The 18975-nt window shown below is 37.6% G+C and overlaps 1 protein-coding gene across 8 annotated transcripts in view; it reads left to right on the plus strand.

Annotated features, from left to right (window-relative positions):
• Window positions 1–18975, plus strand: part of LOC113545247 (1-phosphatidylinositol 4,5-bisphosphate phosphodiesterase beta-1) — a 105068-nt gene that overhangs the window by 24145 nt on the left and 61948 nt on the right. For 6 of the 8 annotated variants that reach the window (XR_004580138.2, XM_034313791.2, XM_026944484.3 and 3 more), the window contains exon 3: window positions 6128–6196. Coding sequence is in view for 5 of the 8 variants with exons in the window: in XM_034313791.2 (XP_034169682.2) it covers window positions 6128–6196 (69 nt within the window). In the remaining 3 variants the exon portion in view is untranslated. Of the gene's footprint in view, window positions 1–555; window positions 965–6127; window positions 6197–18975 lie in introns of those variants that run through there. The other 2 variants (XM_053242117.1, XM_053242118.1) reach the window with 1 other exon arrangement.

Raw genomic sequence — 18975 nt, forward strand, 5'->3', positions numbered from 1 at the left:
ATCTGAGTGCATGACTTCATTAACGTTCTTCAGCAGCCACATGAAGTGCACCATGAGTATCAGTGTCCTTGCTTTGCTTGACGGACCCATTGATTTACTGATATAACAGATGGAGTGTGTCACCTCAGCCAGAGAGAATGAGCCTTCACTGATTGTAAATATGACAGTGTAGAACACAAACATTTATACTCGTTGTTCAAAACCAATGTGAGCTTGAAGCCAGACCTTCTTTGAGTTTACTCATATTCATGTTTTGAATGTAAATGTATCTGGAGTATGAGTATAAAGTCATCTCTCTCTCCCTCTCTCTCTCCCTCTCTCTCTCTCTCTCTCTCTCTCTCGCTCTCTCTCTCTCTCGCTCTCTCTCTCTCCCTCTCTCTGTCTGTCTTTCTCTCTCTCTCCCTCTCAAAACATGTTATGGGGAAAGGCCCAGTGTACATGATACCCTGTTTGACAAGGTTTATTTTGGACCTCTAAAGGGTGAGGATCAGGGCCATATGTCATACCTTTCAGGACTAATATAGTCTTTGATACATGGACACATCTGCTTTCTTTCTCTCAGACCAAACCCATCCTCACACAGGAAAGGACTCCAAAACACTCATCAACTACATTAGCTACTTCTGTTATATAACAAGGGAGTCGGGGCTCCAGTAATGTCTGGTTTGTGCTTCATCAGAGACACTTGAAAACGGCAAGAAACAAACCTTTTTGAAAGCTTGGAACATTTGTGGTCCTTCAGAACAGTAGACGTTTCTGTGCCATTTGCAGGCTGTGCATTAAATAAGGAAGGCAAGTAGTAAAAAAGCAAGTTTTTATAGGTGAAAATGCATGTTTAGTTGTTGTCAGGAGGCAAACAGGTCTGGCATCCCAACCATGGGTGTATTCTTGCCTCATGCCCAGTGTTCCCGGGACAGAGGATTCACTACAAACCTGACCAGGATAAAGTGGATACTGAAAATGAGTGAGTGAGACAGTGAGTTCTTGATGTGTCATCATCTGCAGAAGATTATGTAGGATTAAACTGTCTTCCCAGAGTTAGGGCAACTACTTTGAAAATGTAGTTAGTTAAGTTAAAAGTTGCTTTACAACAACAAAAAAAAAATTGTCGTTAATTCTACACAGTCAAATCATTTTTTACAAACTACTTGATTTCAGAGGTTAAAATGCTTCCTCATTGTTACCTGAAAATGCAGTTAAACTGCCCAGCACTGTGTTTTGAATAAAGTCCCTTTTTTAACGTTTTTAACATGTTTGTATCGTCACAGCAGCAGAGTCGAATGTACCACCAAACCCTCCCTCCATATATTACTATTGGCCAGTCACTGCAAAGGTAGATGGCAGTGAGGAAGGTGTTTGTCCTTGAGGCCATGTGCATGAATTGCATCTGTCTGTAATGAGAACAGTACTTTAAACAGACATACGCTGACATTGATAAAGCAGTTAATGACCATTTTACTACTAATATAATGGTGACTACTGCTCTTGCTGCTGCTGACTCAGTCTTGCTACTGAGTGTATCTGCACCGGTGGGTGATGATAGATAGTGGTGATAATGAATCTGAATTGATTTGCAATAAGGTGCAGTGCTGCTGGAGTGTTCAAGGCTTATGGTTCAGTTTTGGGCCAGACACAAGGGAGACCAGCTACATGAATACAGTTGATCTCTTCTAACAAGGAGTAGTATCTGCGAGGTCCCCTTTCATTTACACACAAAAAACTAAAACTTAAAATATCTTTTATTATACTGGGTTAAGAGTGATTAAATGAAAATAAGAGTCATTAAATGAAGCAGGCTACTTATTTTCTGTATTTGCTAAATATCTTTGAAAGCATAAAGATGATCCATGGCGGCTGGTATAAATGGGCTAGCAGGGTTAGGCATCTCTCTCCTCCTACTGCCCTGCAACCCCGCACCCACCCCCATGTTTAATATTCCAAGGAAACACAGCATGTACCCATTAGAAACTGCATTGCGGATTTAAAACACTAAAAAAAAATATTAAGAATGCAGCTGCCTATCTGTCTTTGTGTGTGCTACAATTTGCCCCACATTTTATGCCATTGACTTTTCACAAGTGATTTAGTGACACTCTACAATTATAGGAATTTCGTAAATGGCTGAAAGTGAATGTAAAAGAACAGAAGAGCTCAGAGCCACTCTAGTAAAATTAATTGCTCACACATAAAGCAAAAATGGTATTTTTTTGTTGGTTATATTTTGAATCTGATCTGTAGTACAATTCAGCGCTAATGATTATGGATGCACAAACCAGCAGTAACGAGGTTGTTGGTTTAAATGCAGAACATGTCTACAATAATGAGAGGCAGCATGTGATCCACACAGTAAGTGATTAGTGCCTGAGGGGTACAGGCCTCACTGTGCTGCTCTTTCCTGAGGCTTCGCAGCTCTCACTTCACACAGTGTGGCATCTCTTTATACACACACTTCAAAGAGCAGCTTTTATATTGGAGTTGGAAATGCTAACCTTTGACTCAAAGCATCACACACTGCAAACAGGGATTGTTAAACTGATTTCAGGGGGGAAAGTGCTCTATGTTACATGTTTTCAAATGAAGATCTTAAGTGAATTTTCCACTGTTTTCCAATGTAATCTTTAACCACTTTAACCATATCAGTAGCGTATGTGTGACTGCCACACTGAAGAATTTAAATACATTTTCCTGTACTGAGAACATAATGGAAAATTCATTGATTTAAATTCTAAGAGCATTTGTGAAATTTTATGTAAAACCTGACATTTAAAACTGTTACATTCTAACAGTAAAGATATGAGAGAATGTCTTACCAAACCTGTTCTTCTGTAGTTTTATCCAACCTTTGAACACCAACACAGTAAAAAAAAAAAATACTGATTATTTGCATGTTTCTTGTGGTTGCATGGTAATCATGCTCAGTCAGGCAGTAACGTGTCATAGTACCATTCAAAGTATACAGATGCAGTGCGTAATATACAGATACCATTGACTGATGGAGTCTCAAAAATTTCTGCACAAATGTTTATTGTTGCATCAATGACTTCTGTTATAAGTAGATTGTGTCAAATCAGTAGTCTTGCTTAATCCCACGCATGTACATTGTCTAGAGGGAAGATCCACATGCGTCATATGGTAATGAGAGAGGCTAAAGTTTTGTGTTGTAGTCAGGGGACAATCTCTCTCCCTTTTTCGCTCCCTTTCTCTCTTTCACATGCAAACACACATCACATATAGAGATGGCAAGGAGCCCAGCCAATACAGAGCTATAGAACCGTGACAGGTTAACCTTCAACATCATGCTTCAATTACTGGGATATGAGAGCTTGTTAATACCCAGCTTGATTGTATGTCTATGTAAATTTGGCACAACAGACTTCACCACCAGTTTAAAAAAGTAAATATTGCTGTTACTAGGATGCTTGAAATGTGGCTTGAGTTATAGCAGCTGACTGTGAGTGTCATGCCCTAATAACTCACATTTATCTTAGCTTTCTTAAGTCAAACCTTCTTATGGATCTAAGATCTTTGTGCCAGTGCGGAAGAGTCACAGACATGAGAATACACACTAAGCAACCATGTCGCTGAACCATCTGTTCTGTTCTGTGCAACATTACTCACACATTCAGTGAGATCTGTTATGCAATGGAGATTATGTTTATGCAAACATTTTCTGCACCTTCTGATGATTTATTAACTTAAAACAACTTGTTCTGGGACACTTGTGGTGTGTCAGCATTTGAAGCCATGTTTTGAATGCATATCTACACAGCCAGATTCAACATGGACCTAACTATTTTGCCTGTTTAAAGAGACACTATTGTAACAGTTTTGACTTTTTTAAAATGCCTTTTTAATTTCTCATATGTAATCAAACAATGTTTTACTGTTGCTGTCTTGTGTATTTTATGTATCAGCTTTGCAGTTTCTCTGGATTAAAGCATCATTTCAGAATAATTTCCTTCTAAGAAATTACATCAGTTATGCAGTCATAGTAATTGCATTAAAAAAATATTTTACTAAATATGTAATAAGATTTTTAAAAAGCTATCTTTGGGAATCATTGCCACCTTACAGCTCCAGGGTCCCTGGTTCAATCCTGAGCTTTTGTTATTGTTTTCCCCATGTCTGTGTGGGTTTCCACGGGGTTATCTGGTTTCCTCCCACCTCTAAAAACTTGCTGGTAGGTGGTTTGGCTATGCTAAAATCCTCCTAGGTACGAATGAGTATATTATTATATATGCCTGAGTGTGCATGGTGCCCTGCGCTGGACTGGCATACAGGGTGTATTCCCACCTTTTGCCTTGTGTTCCCAAGAAAGGCTCTGGATCTACTGGCACCCTAACCAAAAACTCTTAATGAAGAAGAATGAATGGGTGAAAAGTAAGCTTTTCCCTTCAGCTCTTAGTGGAACAGTTGACTTGATCCATGAACCACGAAAATGCCGTGTTCTTTTCAAGACTCGCAACAGGAGTCAATCACCCATGCAACAACTGGAGCTTAGCAAATGATTTAACTTTCTCAGGGTGAATGTTTCAAACTGTGTCAGGACTCATGCTATGAGAAAATACAGACATACATAAATATAGGACTAGATTTTGCTGTGGACCAATGTCAACATTTGTCAAATGTTTAAGATGACCTTCCTAATGTTATTCCCGGTGGGCTACTCACAATCTGTTAGAGCTGCAAGAAGCTTCTCCTAAAAGTAGTTAGAAGGAGGTTAACTTTATAGTTTCATTCATTACCATTTCATTGCTTCTTGTCACCTCATCCTTCATTCCAACACAACTTTATCATCAGCCCTTATTCATAGCTGCCACATTCATCAAGGTCCACCAAGAACCAGGGGGTAACAACTGACAACCAGCTTGGCTTTACAGACCACATTGTTGTGCTGTCCTGATCTTACAGGTTTACTCTGAGCTCTCTGTTGGCTTACCTACCAGTTCAGATGTTAAACCACCACAGATGAAATAAAACCTAACTGACAACTATTGGTTCTTTTTAACCAGGGTTCATTATTGCTTTATGGACACACAAAACTCATCATGGTCAATACCAGAGCCAGCCCTAGCCTTTTGAGGACCATTACATAGTCACAAGAGTGTATGTTACAGTGACACAATTCAGAATGATAGTAGGCTTATTCTAACAGGAAAAAAATCTAATCAGTATCCTGCCTTATTCTGATGAAAACATGGAGAATGAAAAGTTACATTTTCTGATCTTCATACACTATATTAGCCCATCCTTTATCCAAAAAACCTTTATCCCATAAAGGAATAAAATTTAAAAAATCACAATTTTTGGAAAAAGTATGCTACAAGCTAGCAGTTGCCTAGACCTCCCTGACAAAAAAACATTAAACTGTGAGAATGTGTGCAATTGCACCCGCTGTTTCATGTTGCAATGCCCGTCTATGGCTAACACCAGTCCAAGTATAGCATTCCATTAATTCAATCATATTATTATACATCATGGCTATATCATTTATAGCTTGACTGATTGCTTTGTGACCAATGCATGTGTCACAACTGTGCACTAGCACTTAATCCAATTATGGTGTGTTTAGCTGATGGATCAGTTTGTGGACACTTGGTGGAACTTCTGCAGTGCTTGTATTGCTGTTCAGTCATATAATGGCAAGATGCCTGGATCGTATACTGCCTCACTTGAAATTCGCTTTGGAGAAAAGCCTCAGCCAAATGAGTAAATGTAAATATTAATCCAGCAGAAAACTCATACAAGTCTCCAATACATTTCATCTCTACCTCTCGCTGACTCTCCCCCCATTAATAATAGGGCTTTAGAGATATTTACTGTATAGAGTGGTCGGATCTACCATTTGGATTTAAGAAGTGACTTTAGTGTGTCTTGTGTGGCTGGAACTCCAGCTAAATTATCTTAAGATAACATCCTGCCATTGCAATCTAATGCTGATGTTTTATTAGCTTCTCCTGTTCCCTTGACTCTCCACCCATCAGGCTCATGCTATGTTGATTTTAGATTTACTCTTGTCCCCAATGTGCTCTATGTTAAGTATTTATATACATGTGACTAAGAAATGGTCAATGCTCTATGTGTCATTAAGATTGTATTTCTTTTTTTTTTTCTTTTTTACTGTTAGGAGACAGACCTTCTGGACATTGCTTATATCAAGGATGCTAGAACTGGGAAATATTCCAGGACACCTAAGGTAAGCTGAAGTTTTAATCTCATGTGGTTCAAATGGAGTTCCTCAGAATCTTAAATCTGTAAAAACACTAACTTTACTTGTTTTCCTGATGAAAACGCCATATGATTTTTGAAGGTCAACAGACCTCTTTGCTCAGTAGTAAAATAAATATTCATGTAAATTGTATCTAGACAGGAACATGTTGATAAAACCCACAGCCCTTCTCTGCTGTATTTGCCAGGAAATTTTTTGTGAGCCATGATAAAGTTCAACATTGCGATTTACACAGATAGATCCTTTTTTAGACAGATTAATCCTAATAAAATAAACAAGCTACACCCATGGTGTGTGGTGTAAGTGTTGTTGGAGAAAACAGTTATGGTTATAATAAATTATTAACACTAAAATTTGTTACTATGTTTTTTTTTTCAGCAGAATGGTTCAGGTTGTCTCAGATACTAAAAGCATACAGGCTGGAAGAAGAACAGGTCAAATAGAGAAACCTAAACATGAATAGTATATTATCTGCACTGAAAAGATTTCTGAACTCATTATATTCAAATGTGGAAGTATCACAGTAGAGAGCAGAAACCTGGAAGCTGCTGTGCTTTTCATGTTGAAGGCCATTAAGAGAATACGAGATGAAACCAGACACATGCAGAACAAGCAGCAATAATGTCCCAATCCCATTACAGCTTTCAAAAAGAGCGCTGGCAAAAAAAGCACATCACTTGCTATGGCATGATTTCATTATTTTGGATATGCATAACCTGTGCTGCTTTTATCATTCAACACACCTGCTCTCTGAAACCATATGAGAGATCAGCCTTCTGCTGAGCACCGACTGAACACAGCAGGCAGTATTGCTAGAGGCATGCAGGCGCAAATAGCCAGACATGCCAAATGACTAACAGTATCCATAAACACGCCCTAATCCATTTATAAAAATCAGCGAGCCTCAACTAAACATAGTTTTAGCTTTAAACATAGTGTCAGGGATAAACTTCAGCTTCACTAAGAGTATTGTAATCATCTCAGAATGCAATACCCATGTAAGCAGAATGCATAAAGTGCTAATAAATTGTTCCAGAGATCAACTAGCGACATTTAAATACAATTGTTCTCACACACACATACTGTATATACATACACATTACTGTATTTCTCTTTCGAACACACAAAATCAACATCGCATGTCAATCCTGACCTTCCACATGATTTCTTGTTCTTTGCACCACACTAAAATCTCTTGTAGGATCTGTTAATCTTACTTTTCTTGTATTTTACTCCATTAGAATACTACTAGACATTGCATCTCCTCACCACAACAAGCCAGTGGTTGTGTCAATGCAAATACTCATGCAAGAGACAACTATAACTACAAGAGCAGCACAACAGTATTGTTAGTCAGATAGGAGGACACAATAGTGCTTCTCAAATACCTGACCCATACGTATGATAAAAAATATACTATGGTACATGATATGTATCATGATTTTTAGGTTTGCAAGCAGAACATAAAACAACTGTTATTTCGTTAATGTCTAGTCCGCTACTTAACTGAGAAGGTCAGTGTTATAGAAGTACTGTTGAAACTCTCAGAAGAGCATGTTGAAGTTAGTCGATATTGTATACCACAGCTCTTTTGAATTTTCAGTTCTGATTGGTCATAAGATGTTGATTTATTTAGCAGTTGGCTAAAACACAAATCACAGCTTCATATTCATGTGCTTTTTTCTAACACTTCATCATTTCTATAGTAAAAACTCATTAATAGGGACTTATCTGGTTGACAAAATCTAAGCCTAATAATAAAAAATATGTTGTTATTTAACAAAGAAAAACATATAATCATTGATCTACTTAGGTTTTCTGTATGATGTTAATTTAACATTTATAGAAGGGGTCTCCAGTGTCAGCAACCGGTAACTGTTTTCCACCAAAGGAGAGTCTTCAGGACTTTCCGGTTTCTTTGGTAACATGATACGCTGTGTTTTTTGAAAGAGAAAAAAATGAGACGAGACCAGTGTTAATAGTTGCTATAATGTGATAACAGGAACTAACTATTCTTGTGGATGTTCCACAGCATGTAACTATAAATGGTTAAAAAGTACAACATGTCATTCTTTAATAAAGAAAATTAGTAATTGCATGTTGGCGTATTGCTATGGTAATAGAGGAATTATACACTTTGGGAAGTGCAGGAATAGGAATCAGCTTCAGAGTGTTAACAGCTTGCCACACCACCCCTGTCACTGATTATGTTCCTATAGCAACATGCCCTTTCATGTTTTGTTCTTCACATAATGCTGAGCTTGGGCATTTTTAAGTTTTTAAAATGAACCTGTGCACTATATTAATGGATACTTAGGGAATTAAGGAAATGGCAAAAGAACACAAGTCTCTTCTGTCCTGAATCTTGTCCATGTTAGCTATATCAATTAACATCTGTCCACCCACTCATATTTAATGTTACTTAGATGTATCCCTTATGAGACAACAGCTGCTGCATAACCTTTAAATTAATTGTCCTAGTATGTGTCAGGTAAGCAAAACAGTGATGAAATAACCATCTGGCTTTGTGTGTGTCTGCTCATATAAGGGTGTTTTTGAATTTCCATGATTGTTATGCTTGAGCCCTTGACCATTTTAATTAGTGTGTCTGTGTCTGTGCATAACCTTGTGCTTATATTAAGTGTCAAGATGTTTCTTACATCTGCAGCCTTTTGTTAATAGTCTTGGATTTGCATTGATATGGACAGAAAGTGCCCCAATTAACTGTTCGCCCAATTAATTGTTTTCACTGTGTCAGAGTCCCCTTGACTGTTCATGATTGTCTGATACTCCTTTAATTCACAGAAAGACTTTTGTTGTTCCCTTTTTTCATTCAGCCCATCAACTTTCTATCTGTTTTAAATAGTAAAAAGAATTCTCAGCTAAATGCAACCAGCGAGGCTTCATGTAACAAGGAATTGGATACCTAATTAGTGAAATCAAATTTAGTGTATGGTACATGCAGGCATGTGATTTAAAACGAAAAAAGCCAGCTCAATAAAAACAATGGCAATGTAATACTCTTATATGTAAAGTAGGAGGCTGCTATTACAGCATTAGAGTAGTGCTTATTACAGTACAGCATATAGTAGTGTTTAACCTACACATGGGTTCAGATTAGGCCTTTGAAGGATCTTCTCATGATTGCTTGCTTTAGCAGAAAACATTTTGAAAGAAATATAAAATTTCAGTTAATACCTTAATGCAACATAAAAAAAGAGGTTCATACATACAGGTAGAAGTGATCATTTTGAAAGCCCTCTTTCTGAAAGCTATGGTTTTTGCAAAAAAAAATAAAGAGGAATTTGTATAATAATAATAATAATAATAATAATAATAATAATAATAATATCTGATTCACTGAACTGTGGTAGAAGGCTAATTCATTTTTCATTCTAATCACTCATGAAACACAGCAAAAAATTATTGAGAGATTTCCATTAGCACTAGATAGGGAGCAATGGTTAGGAAAAGGTTTAAACCTTAAAGAAAATTAAATATATTTTATGTCAGTTTAATATAACAGGGAGAGTGAAGAAGAGAGAAAGCAATAAAAGAGGTGTAAATTATGGTATGTATGGTAATGCTGGATAAAATCTTGCATTGAAGCAGTTGGAGCAATGTGATCACTAGCATGCTTATGCGGACATCGCATCTCATTTTCTCCTAGCATTCAATCAGTTTAATTGCACCTTATCTGTGTCAGGCTGAGCGTCCAGGCTCACTCTAATGTCTTATCAAGGCAGAAAACCGGGAGCTCAGTGGCAGCGGATATAGCAGGACACCAGAGAGGACTTCTAACCATGCTCTTCACTGTGCTTATCTGGATGAAAATCTTTCCTCACATTCCACACAATACAGTAGACCCTTGTTCAGGCTTACCTTCTAGGCTGACTAGGTGCTGCCTGTTTGTCAGAGATGGAGTAACTTTAGAAAGGGCTTATCCCGCTCCTGAAAAATGAGTTGGTAGAAGTTTGGATTACTACATGTGTTCCCTGGTGCTTTTGTACCTCATCTAGGTGCATTAACTTTCATCTCTGTTTCAGAATGTTTGGGACTATGTACAGTATTTCAGGTGTGTTGAGATAGAGAAGTGAGTAGAGAAGGTTCTGTCATCAGAACCAGACCAGTTCTTAGAGTACAGCATGTCCAGTTCTTAGAGTACATAGTATCATAGATATGGCAAGGTCCTTCATAAAGTTCACGCTAGTTGGAGTGAACTGTCACACTCTATCACATGACAAGTAATATAACATGACAAACATAACATGACAAACTAAATAATATGTTGAATATTTAATTACCAGCAATATTTCCTGAGTAAAAAAATAAGATTACTGTTAACGTTTAATACAAATCTTTAATCACATGATGGAATGGTACACTATATGACCAAAAGTTTTTGGACACCTGACCATCACATCCATATGTGCTTTTTGAACATCCCATTCCAGATTTAGTCCCTACTGTAATAATCTCCACTCTTCTGGGAAGGCTTTCCACTAGATTTTGGAGCATAGCTATGGGGATTTGCCAATTCAGCCACAAGAGCATTAGTCAGGTCAGGCACTGATGATGGGTGAGGAGGCCTGGGGTGCTGTCTGTGTTGTAGCTCATCCCACAGGTGTTCAGTGGGGTTGAAGTCAGGGCTCTGTGCAGGTCACTTGAGTTCTTCCACTCCAACCTCCAGTCTTCATGGAAGTAGCTTTGTGCACAGGGGCATTGTCATGCTGGAACAGGTTTGGGCCTCTTAGTTCCAGTGAAGGGAAATTATAATGCTACAGCACAAAGACATTCTGGAAAACTGTGTGCTTCCAGCTTTGTGGCAACAGTTTGGGGAAGACACACATACAGGTGTGATGGTCAGGTGTCCACAAACCTTTGGCCATATAGTGTAGCTTTATTACTTTACTTGAATACCTTTTACTTACTTCACTACCTTTACAAATAAAATTGGTACTTTTACTCCAATACATTTCTCCAGACACTGTTTAACACTGCTGTCCAGTCAGTAAAATGACCTTTTGGATGCCTCCGTTATTAGGACCAGTGCATGACTGGTGAACCATCTCTGTGCTGGTTACAGATATTACACCGCATTTTAACCTGGGAAGGTTAGAAGGAGGAGGGAAGACGTTTGCCCTTTTGGTCAGTTACCATAGAGATGAAGAGGGAGAAAATGGTTTAATGTGTGTTTAAAGACTGTTGGGGGCCATGCTGAGCGTATCTACTTCAAATTCGTCAGAAAGCACATATCTTTCTCACACCTATAATCCATGTCCCAACCGCAGCCTCAGTCCACTTCTGTCTTTACTCAACAAGCAGAAGAGTGCTCTAAACCTTGAGGTGCCTCTGTGCACTGTGGACACCACACAGCTAATTAAAAGAAAAGGAAAGTAATAATAATTACTAATTAAAAACTCAGCTAATTAAAAACTCTTTAAGGAAAGGTACACCAATAAAATACATTAAATTTGTCTATATTGAAATATTTGTGATGTGTTCAGTGATTCTGGTGCTTTAAACAGTCTCAAACATAAGGGATAACAGTCAAGTTTTACCGTTAGCAGTTAAAAACACAAGAGCAAGAGATTTTTTTCTCACTCACCATTTTACAGTGGCATCCACTGTATGTTAATACACATATTAATGAGAAATCCAATGTAGAAGAAATGGAAACAGCAACTATTGGACTCAAAGTTCCAGAATGCAGTGCAGCTAAACAACGCAATTATGGCAGAGACTTGGTTCAGCTGGTTAGCGATCTATGAGATGACAAGCACGATATTGTTAATGGCGATTTTAGAATGAAGGTTTATCTCTCATCTGAGCAGAGTGCACTGATGAGGAGGTGAGAGAGCTGGACAGACTAAAGGATTAAAGCACTGCTGCATCACTCTCTTTAGGTACAGATGAAGCAAGGACTAATTCCTACTAGTATATTGTACTATATACTAATGTAGGAAGGCATTAAACAAAGTGAAAATACACCAACATGAAAGAAATTAAAAATTAAAAAAAAAAAAAAAAGAAGAAAATTTCGTTACAAAATAAATCTTGGATGCCACTGAAGATCATGCATTAATTATAAATATTAATAAGCAAGGTATTGATGATAGATGTTTCCTTTAAAACAAAGATAGCAGGTGTATGAAGCATGGATGACACTTGGATGATTGGTTTGGGACCCATTAATTTATAAGTAATATATGCAGTCCAGTATTCTAAATAATTCCACATTACAGTACAGGGAGGCCAAGTCACTAGGCAGGGTGCATGTGACAAGCAGATTATGTATGCGGGCTTTTTAATTTGATTTATTCACCTACTGATATAGTGTCATGGGATTTTTCTTTTTTATTTTCCAGTCGATCAACCAGAAAAGAAAACCGCACCCTCTATTGCTTTTAATGTAAAATAGTATCAATTCTATAACTAACCTTCTGACTGTCTGACTGCCATCTTCATTGTCTCTCGACACATTTAAATGTGATCTAATTCTGTGTTATGTGATCGTTTTGTGCTGCAAACATGCACTGCACTGTATTTTGCTGTTTTAAGAGTGGTTCCTCTCACCTCTCAAAAACATACCAGTAACCAGATTGGCTGAATTGCTCCTAGGTGTGAGCATGTGTTTGATTACATGTGTGCATGGTACCCTGCAATGCACTAGCATCCTGCCTCATGTTCAGAGTTCCTCGCATAGTGTCCACCATGACCCTGGTCAGGACAAAGCAGTTATTAAAGATGAATGAATGAAAGAATGAATAAATGAATACATATCCAGTCCCCCTTAGGGTTTCAGAATCAAGCAGTCAATGATATCACCTGATAATACTTGAACTGCAAGACAATTCTTCTACATTTGTGCAATATTAACTATACAGTTTCTAGGTAACCAAAACACGGTACAGGGCGAGCATGCTGGACTATTAACTTAGTTGTGTGTTTATAATTGATCCACTTCTGATACAAGAATCATGTTAAAATATGAAATGTCTTAAAACAAGTTAACGCTTCAAAACAGCTGCCACAGAGGTTTTTATATGTTGAGTGCTCTGAATGATTTAATTAAGTGAATTTTCTTTTAAGTGATTCACCTCTGATTTTCTCTGAATCCAGCATGACACATCAAATTATGATGCCACGCTCAACCCCTCTAAAGCATTTTCTCTTGAAATTGCCTGTAGCTTATGGCTTATTAGAGTCAGTAAACCTCGACTATTATTTCATCTATTTTCAGCACACCATATTTCACATGGAGAGAGTTAACTGTGAGATGGTTGCACTGCTGTGTTCGTGTAATGATGGCAGTAGTGTGACCTTTCACCTTTTTCCATTCTTCTATCAAGCTCAGTGATGCAGAGCGGCTAGCCATTGCCTTGATTCAATTCCAGTCATAAATCTCACAGGGGAAAAAAGGAAGACTAGGCACTCAGTGCTCCTAGAAATGGCCACAGTTCTGACTGAATCAAACATCAGCTTGGGCTTCTCCATATCTGAGCTGAGCTGCTCTTACCATTTCCATAGACTAGTCCGTTTTGTTAACTGGTATGAAATCTCTGAAGAGAAGGAAAGAAATAGCACGGTAGTGCAGTTGGGAACATCCTCAGTTTGATCTTTAGCTCAGATTGCCATCTGTGCTGTCTGCGCATGTTCTCCCCATGTTCACATGGGTTTCCTCTGGGTTGTCCACTTTCCTCTCACTTTCCAAAAATATACAGGTAGGTGGATTGGCTATGTTAAATTGCCCCTAGTTGTGAATATGCCCTGCAATTGACAGGATGGATCTCTCCTGCCCATGACCAATGTTACCAGGACTGGCTCCAGATTCACCATGCCAAATGATAAAGCAGTTAATGAAGATTAATATTCATTTTATTTTTAATTTATTTGTTTTTACCCCATGTTCTCCTATCATTTAAACTGCTACTCAACACACTTGTTATGCTATCCACCATTTTCTTTTCTGCATACATAAGCTCACAGACGCCTACAGTTGGCTAATGTTGCTGTGATGGATAATGCAGAGATTATAGATCAGAGACTCTTTTGGAGTGGCATTGTTGGGATTCGGACTTGCAATCTCTGGATGATAGGGCAAAGGTTTTGCTGTTGTGCTGTTTGGGAACCCCAGTGAGAGGCATGAATGAATATATTCATATATATGAATATATGAATATATATGACGGCCAGGTCGTTATTGTAAATGAGAACTGGTTCTCAATTGACTTACCTGGTTAAATAAAGGTTATTATTATAACTGTTAGTGAAGTGACTTGTGGCCAAGTATGGTGACCCATACTAGGAATTTGTGCTCTGCATTTAACTCATCCAAGTGCACACACACAGTAGTGAACACAAACACACACACCGTGAACACACACCCGGAGCAGTGGGCAGCCTTTTTTAGCTGCAGCGCCCGGGGAGCAGTTTTAGGCAGCAGATTTACAGAATAGTGCTGTTTAGTCATGGACAATATAGTCTCGGGCCTCTGAGCTCTTCATGTTAATGGAATGAATGATAATGAATAATGTTAATGAGTATCTGTATCTCTGAGTGCAGAAATGTAATGACAGAAATTTAAATGCCATGTTGCATATTTTTTCTTGGGCACATAGATGCCTTGGAAATCTACTGCCTCCCTTACTACCTGCTGTATTTGTTTTGGTGGCCTGGTAAATCCCTTAACATGGAGGCATTTTCTACTATATAAAATTTTAAGAACTACAGGTTCCTTAACCGAAATATTTTTTGCGTATCTCAATCACAAGTACAGACTTTTAATGTCTGGGTACCCCAAAAGTGAAAGGGGAGAAATTTGGATTTTAAAATGAACATTTATACTGAAAGACACCAACAAATTGATTATCTACCCCAACAGTTATAAACTGAATTAACATGTAATAAATACAATCTAAAAATAATAAATATGACCATGAAAACTACAGTACAATTTTACATGCCTTTTTTACAGTTTTTGCAGCTATTTTGTTAAACTGGCTTCTTGTTTACCCATTGTGACCTTTGCAGAAAGCATAAAACAGTTTAAAAGATTGATGATTAATAATTGTTTCTTACAGTTGATGTATCAAAGTATGTTATAGGTAGAAAAATAATAGCTATGAATGTAACTAGGGTTCTGTGAACAACAGATAACCACCAGGGGCAGTGTTTAACACCTGGATACTGTGTATTTGCACCAAGTATCTGTGTGGTTCTTAACAAGTAAGACTTCACTGGTTTGCTAGATCACTGGTCTAAGGCATTGTTCTTTGCAATCAGCCATGTCCAGGTTTTTTCTTTTCTCATATAAGTTCTATTGGGTGGTTTCTTCACAGGAAATAAACTGATTAAAAATGTGAACACACTCCACACTGTGGGACAGTGCATATATGTCTGATGTTTCTGCTGCCCCCCTGAAAAAAAAAAAAAAATAGATTGAGCCTCATGGTGCAAATTGTGTGTAGTCATAGCTCTAAGCAAACTTGAAATTCTTGGAACGTACACTGCTGATAAATTGAGGGAATGCACCAAGCTCAGCAGAGCTGGGCTTTATATAGATTTGAATTGAGAATAACAGCTGTCACCTCCCAACATCCAATTTATCTTGCACTCTAAATCCTTCAGTACTCTATGTACAACTAATGCATGTGCAAATCTGAAAGCTAGGCAGTTGTTTATGTGGGCCAGTAATAGAGCTCAGCTCACTCAAGATGCTAGGCAGTGTTGGGAAGCTACTTTGCAATACTTGTCAAGCTACAAGTTACCCGTGAGCTAAGCTACAGCCAAACTACCCTTTTGATAAAGTAGCTGCTGAAGCTACTTTGTTTTTCGTTTTTGTTTTTTGCTGAAGCTACTCTGACAAGCTGAGATAAAATAATACCACAGTCATTTGTGCAGCCAATTTATTGCACACAATTTACATATGTTGTACACTGCATGCCGTCACAGGAATTTTGCTTTTCTATTTGTAAACCACACAGCTACACACTTAACTTTAAAAATACAGCCATCAAAAGTTTTATTTAACCAGCTAGGTAATCAACAACACCAATAATAATAATAATAATAATAAATCAATGTTTGGCATATTGGATATCAACTAATAATAATAATAATAATAATAATAATAATAAATCAATGCTTGACCAATTGGCTATCAACACTATTTTCATTTCCAGGTATCATAGGTTACAACAAACGTGTATCAATCTGTGTGTGGAACTTTCACATTCATAAACATTGATAAATGTAATAGATTCTCTTATTCTCCAGCTCCATTCAGACTGAGGCACATTCTACACTAATTAGAAATATTAAACTTGGCTCCTGATGGATATAGAGTTCGCACTTTGCGATTTGTTACAAACTGATCACAAACTGGTTATGTGAAAAAGGAAAATTAGAGGTGTAGCATGACCTTGAATCATGAATCATATTTACTTCTATACCTACTAATATTTATATTTACAGTTGTATTTATTTTGAATACATCTAACCATTTGATCACATCTATGTGTGTACTAGTTGTGTACTAGTACACTATGTGTACTAGTTTCCAGAGAATCTCTAATGATCACTCTAGCACATAGGCTGATAGAGAGACTCACAAGTTCACCTACACAGATGTCCCATTAAGGCATATTCAACGCAGTTCATATGTGTGAAGCTGGCATGGTATGCTTACAGATGGATGTCCTCTCTCATAACAGAAGGGTCGCTTGATTATGAGAGCTAATAAATATGAGCAAAATGTTAAAAGAAAGTCATCAGAAATTAACCTTGGAAATGAAAATTGGATTTTAATTGTACATATACCAATTAATAATGATTTAATGTCACTGATGTCAAAGGTTAATGAAACAGTGGTTCAGTGGTTCGGTTTGTCCCTGTGGCGGAACCGTTATATAGAACCTTTTGGTCTATGTAGAACAGATTGTTTCCCCATCAGAAAGAGTGCCCTTTTTCTAAGAGTATGTATGCAATATATGTAGCAAAAGATTTATGTTAATGAGTCTCTTCCTCTCCTGTCAGTCTTCAGCCTCACTTCTCACTAGCATTTCAGCAAAGGTCACGACATGTAGAACTGAAACACTTCCAAATGCCGACGCTCAGCTTTTAAGTTTTTTTTCTCCAATGACAGCACATTTATCACAGTCCAAAGCACATGGTAAAACTAAAGTTATTGTTTATTTTCTAATTCATTTCCAACTTCTCCTTTAAAAAGGTTCTGTTTATACAGGAACTGGGTTTAATATCTATCCTCAGTAGTAAATGGAGTTTGAGCAGCAGCAGTCGTCCTCTTTATTGTGATATTATCCAGTTCTTGCATGTTATTCTGTATCTGTTTCCTGTTTTTACCCATTTGTTCCTGAAAGAATTTCTCAAATAAACCACAGTCATGTCCAAAACCATTTAAACTATCTCCTGAGGCTGGAGTCTGTAACACATCTCAATAAGTATTTGGATCTGTTTTATTTTTTGCTGAGTAGAAACAGGGGGGCACTGTGTTCAGTTGTTCATAGTACCACTACATAAATGATTTATTTCCTTCAGTTACTTCTACAGAAATGAAATAGCCACCAGGTAGCCACTTTAAGGGACACGTTACATCGTTGCTCTCTGGAATCTTGGCAGTAGGTCACTGTTCAACAAAGCAGCTCTTCTGAAGCCTGTGGCTACTTTCTTGCAACTGTCTGCAACTTTAGGAATTATTATCCTGCAGAGGTTTGGGGCCACATCCAAGAAAACAGGGAGCCATCTTTGTGGGAGTGAAAGGAAAAATCCTGAGCAGTGCAAACAATGGATTTTGCATATTGGACCTTTAGTACAGGCAACCATATAACATTGGCTAGTTAGTGAGTGTTGTTACCACTGAATATTCCTATTTCATGACAAATAATTACAATTCGTTTTTAGATCAATGCATTTGACTAAGAATTAGTATTAAATCATGATAGTGAAGCAATCTGATTGCATCAATAAAATACATACAGTAGTCATACAGTACATACAAAACCAGTCAAAGGTATGGACACCCTGGACTGAATATATAATTTTTTATTGTCTTAAATTTCTCTTACATTTTTATAAAGACCTACAGTTCAAATTTGTGTCTAAGGCAATGCCCAATATATTTCAAAATGTATTTGATATACCGTATACATTTCACATACAGTCACGTCCACAAATATTTGGACATTGACAAACTTATTGTTATTTTAGCTTTTGACCAAAGTGTATTGGAGCTGAAGCTCAGCTCCAGACTTTCAGCTTTAATTTGAGTGGATGAATGGTGTAGGAATTGCAGCACTTTTTATATGTGCCAATTCATAAGTCTTCGCCAGAATAAATACAGAGGTTTTACCACAAGATGTAAATCACTGGTAAGCCTCAAAACCAGGAAGAGCAGATTTGAGTTTGCCAAAAACATCTACAAAAAAAAAAAAAAGGCTGTACAGTTCTGGAACAACATCCGATGGACAGATGAGACGAAGATCAACTTGTACCAGAATGATGGGAAGAGAAGAGTAAAAGGCAAAGGGAAGGAACTGCTCATGATCCGAAGCATACCACATCATACTATGGCATGTGCATGTATGACTGCCAATGGAACTGGTTCCCTTGTATTTATTGAGAATGAATTTTGAAGTGTATAGGGCTATATTATCTGTTCAGTTTCAGCCAAATGCTTCAAAACTCATTGGATGGCACTTCACAGTGCAGTCAGACAGTGACCTAAA

This window comes from Pangasianodon hypophthalmus, chromosome 19 (assembly GCF_027358585.1).
Source record: "Pangasianodon hypophthalmus isolate fPanHyp1 chromosome 19, fPanHyp1.pri, whole genome shotgun sequence".
Taxonomy (NCBI): domain Eukaryota; kingdom Metazoa; phylum Chordata; class Actinopteri; order Siluriformes; family Pangasiidae; genus Pangasianodon; species Pangasianodon hypophthalmus.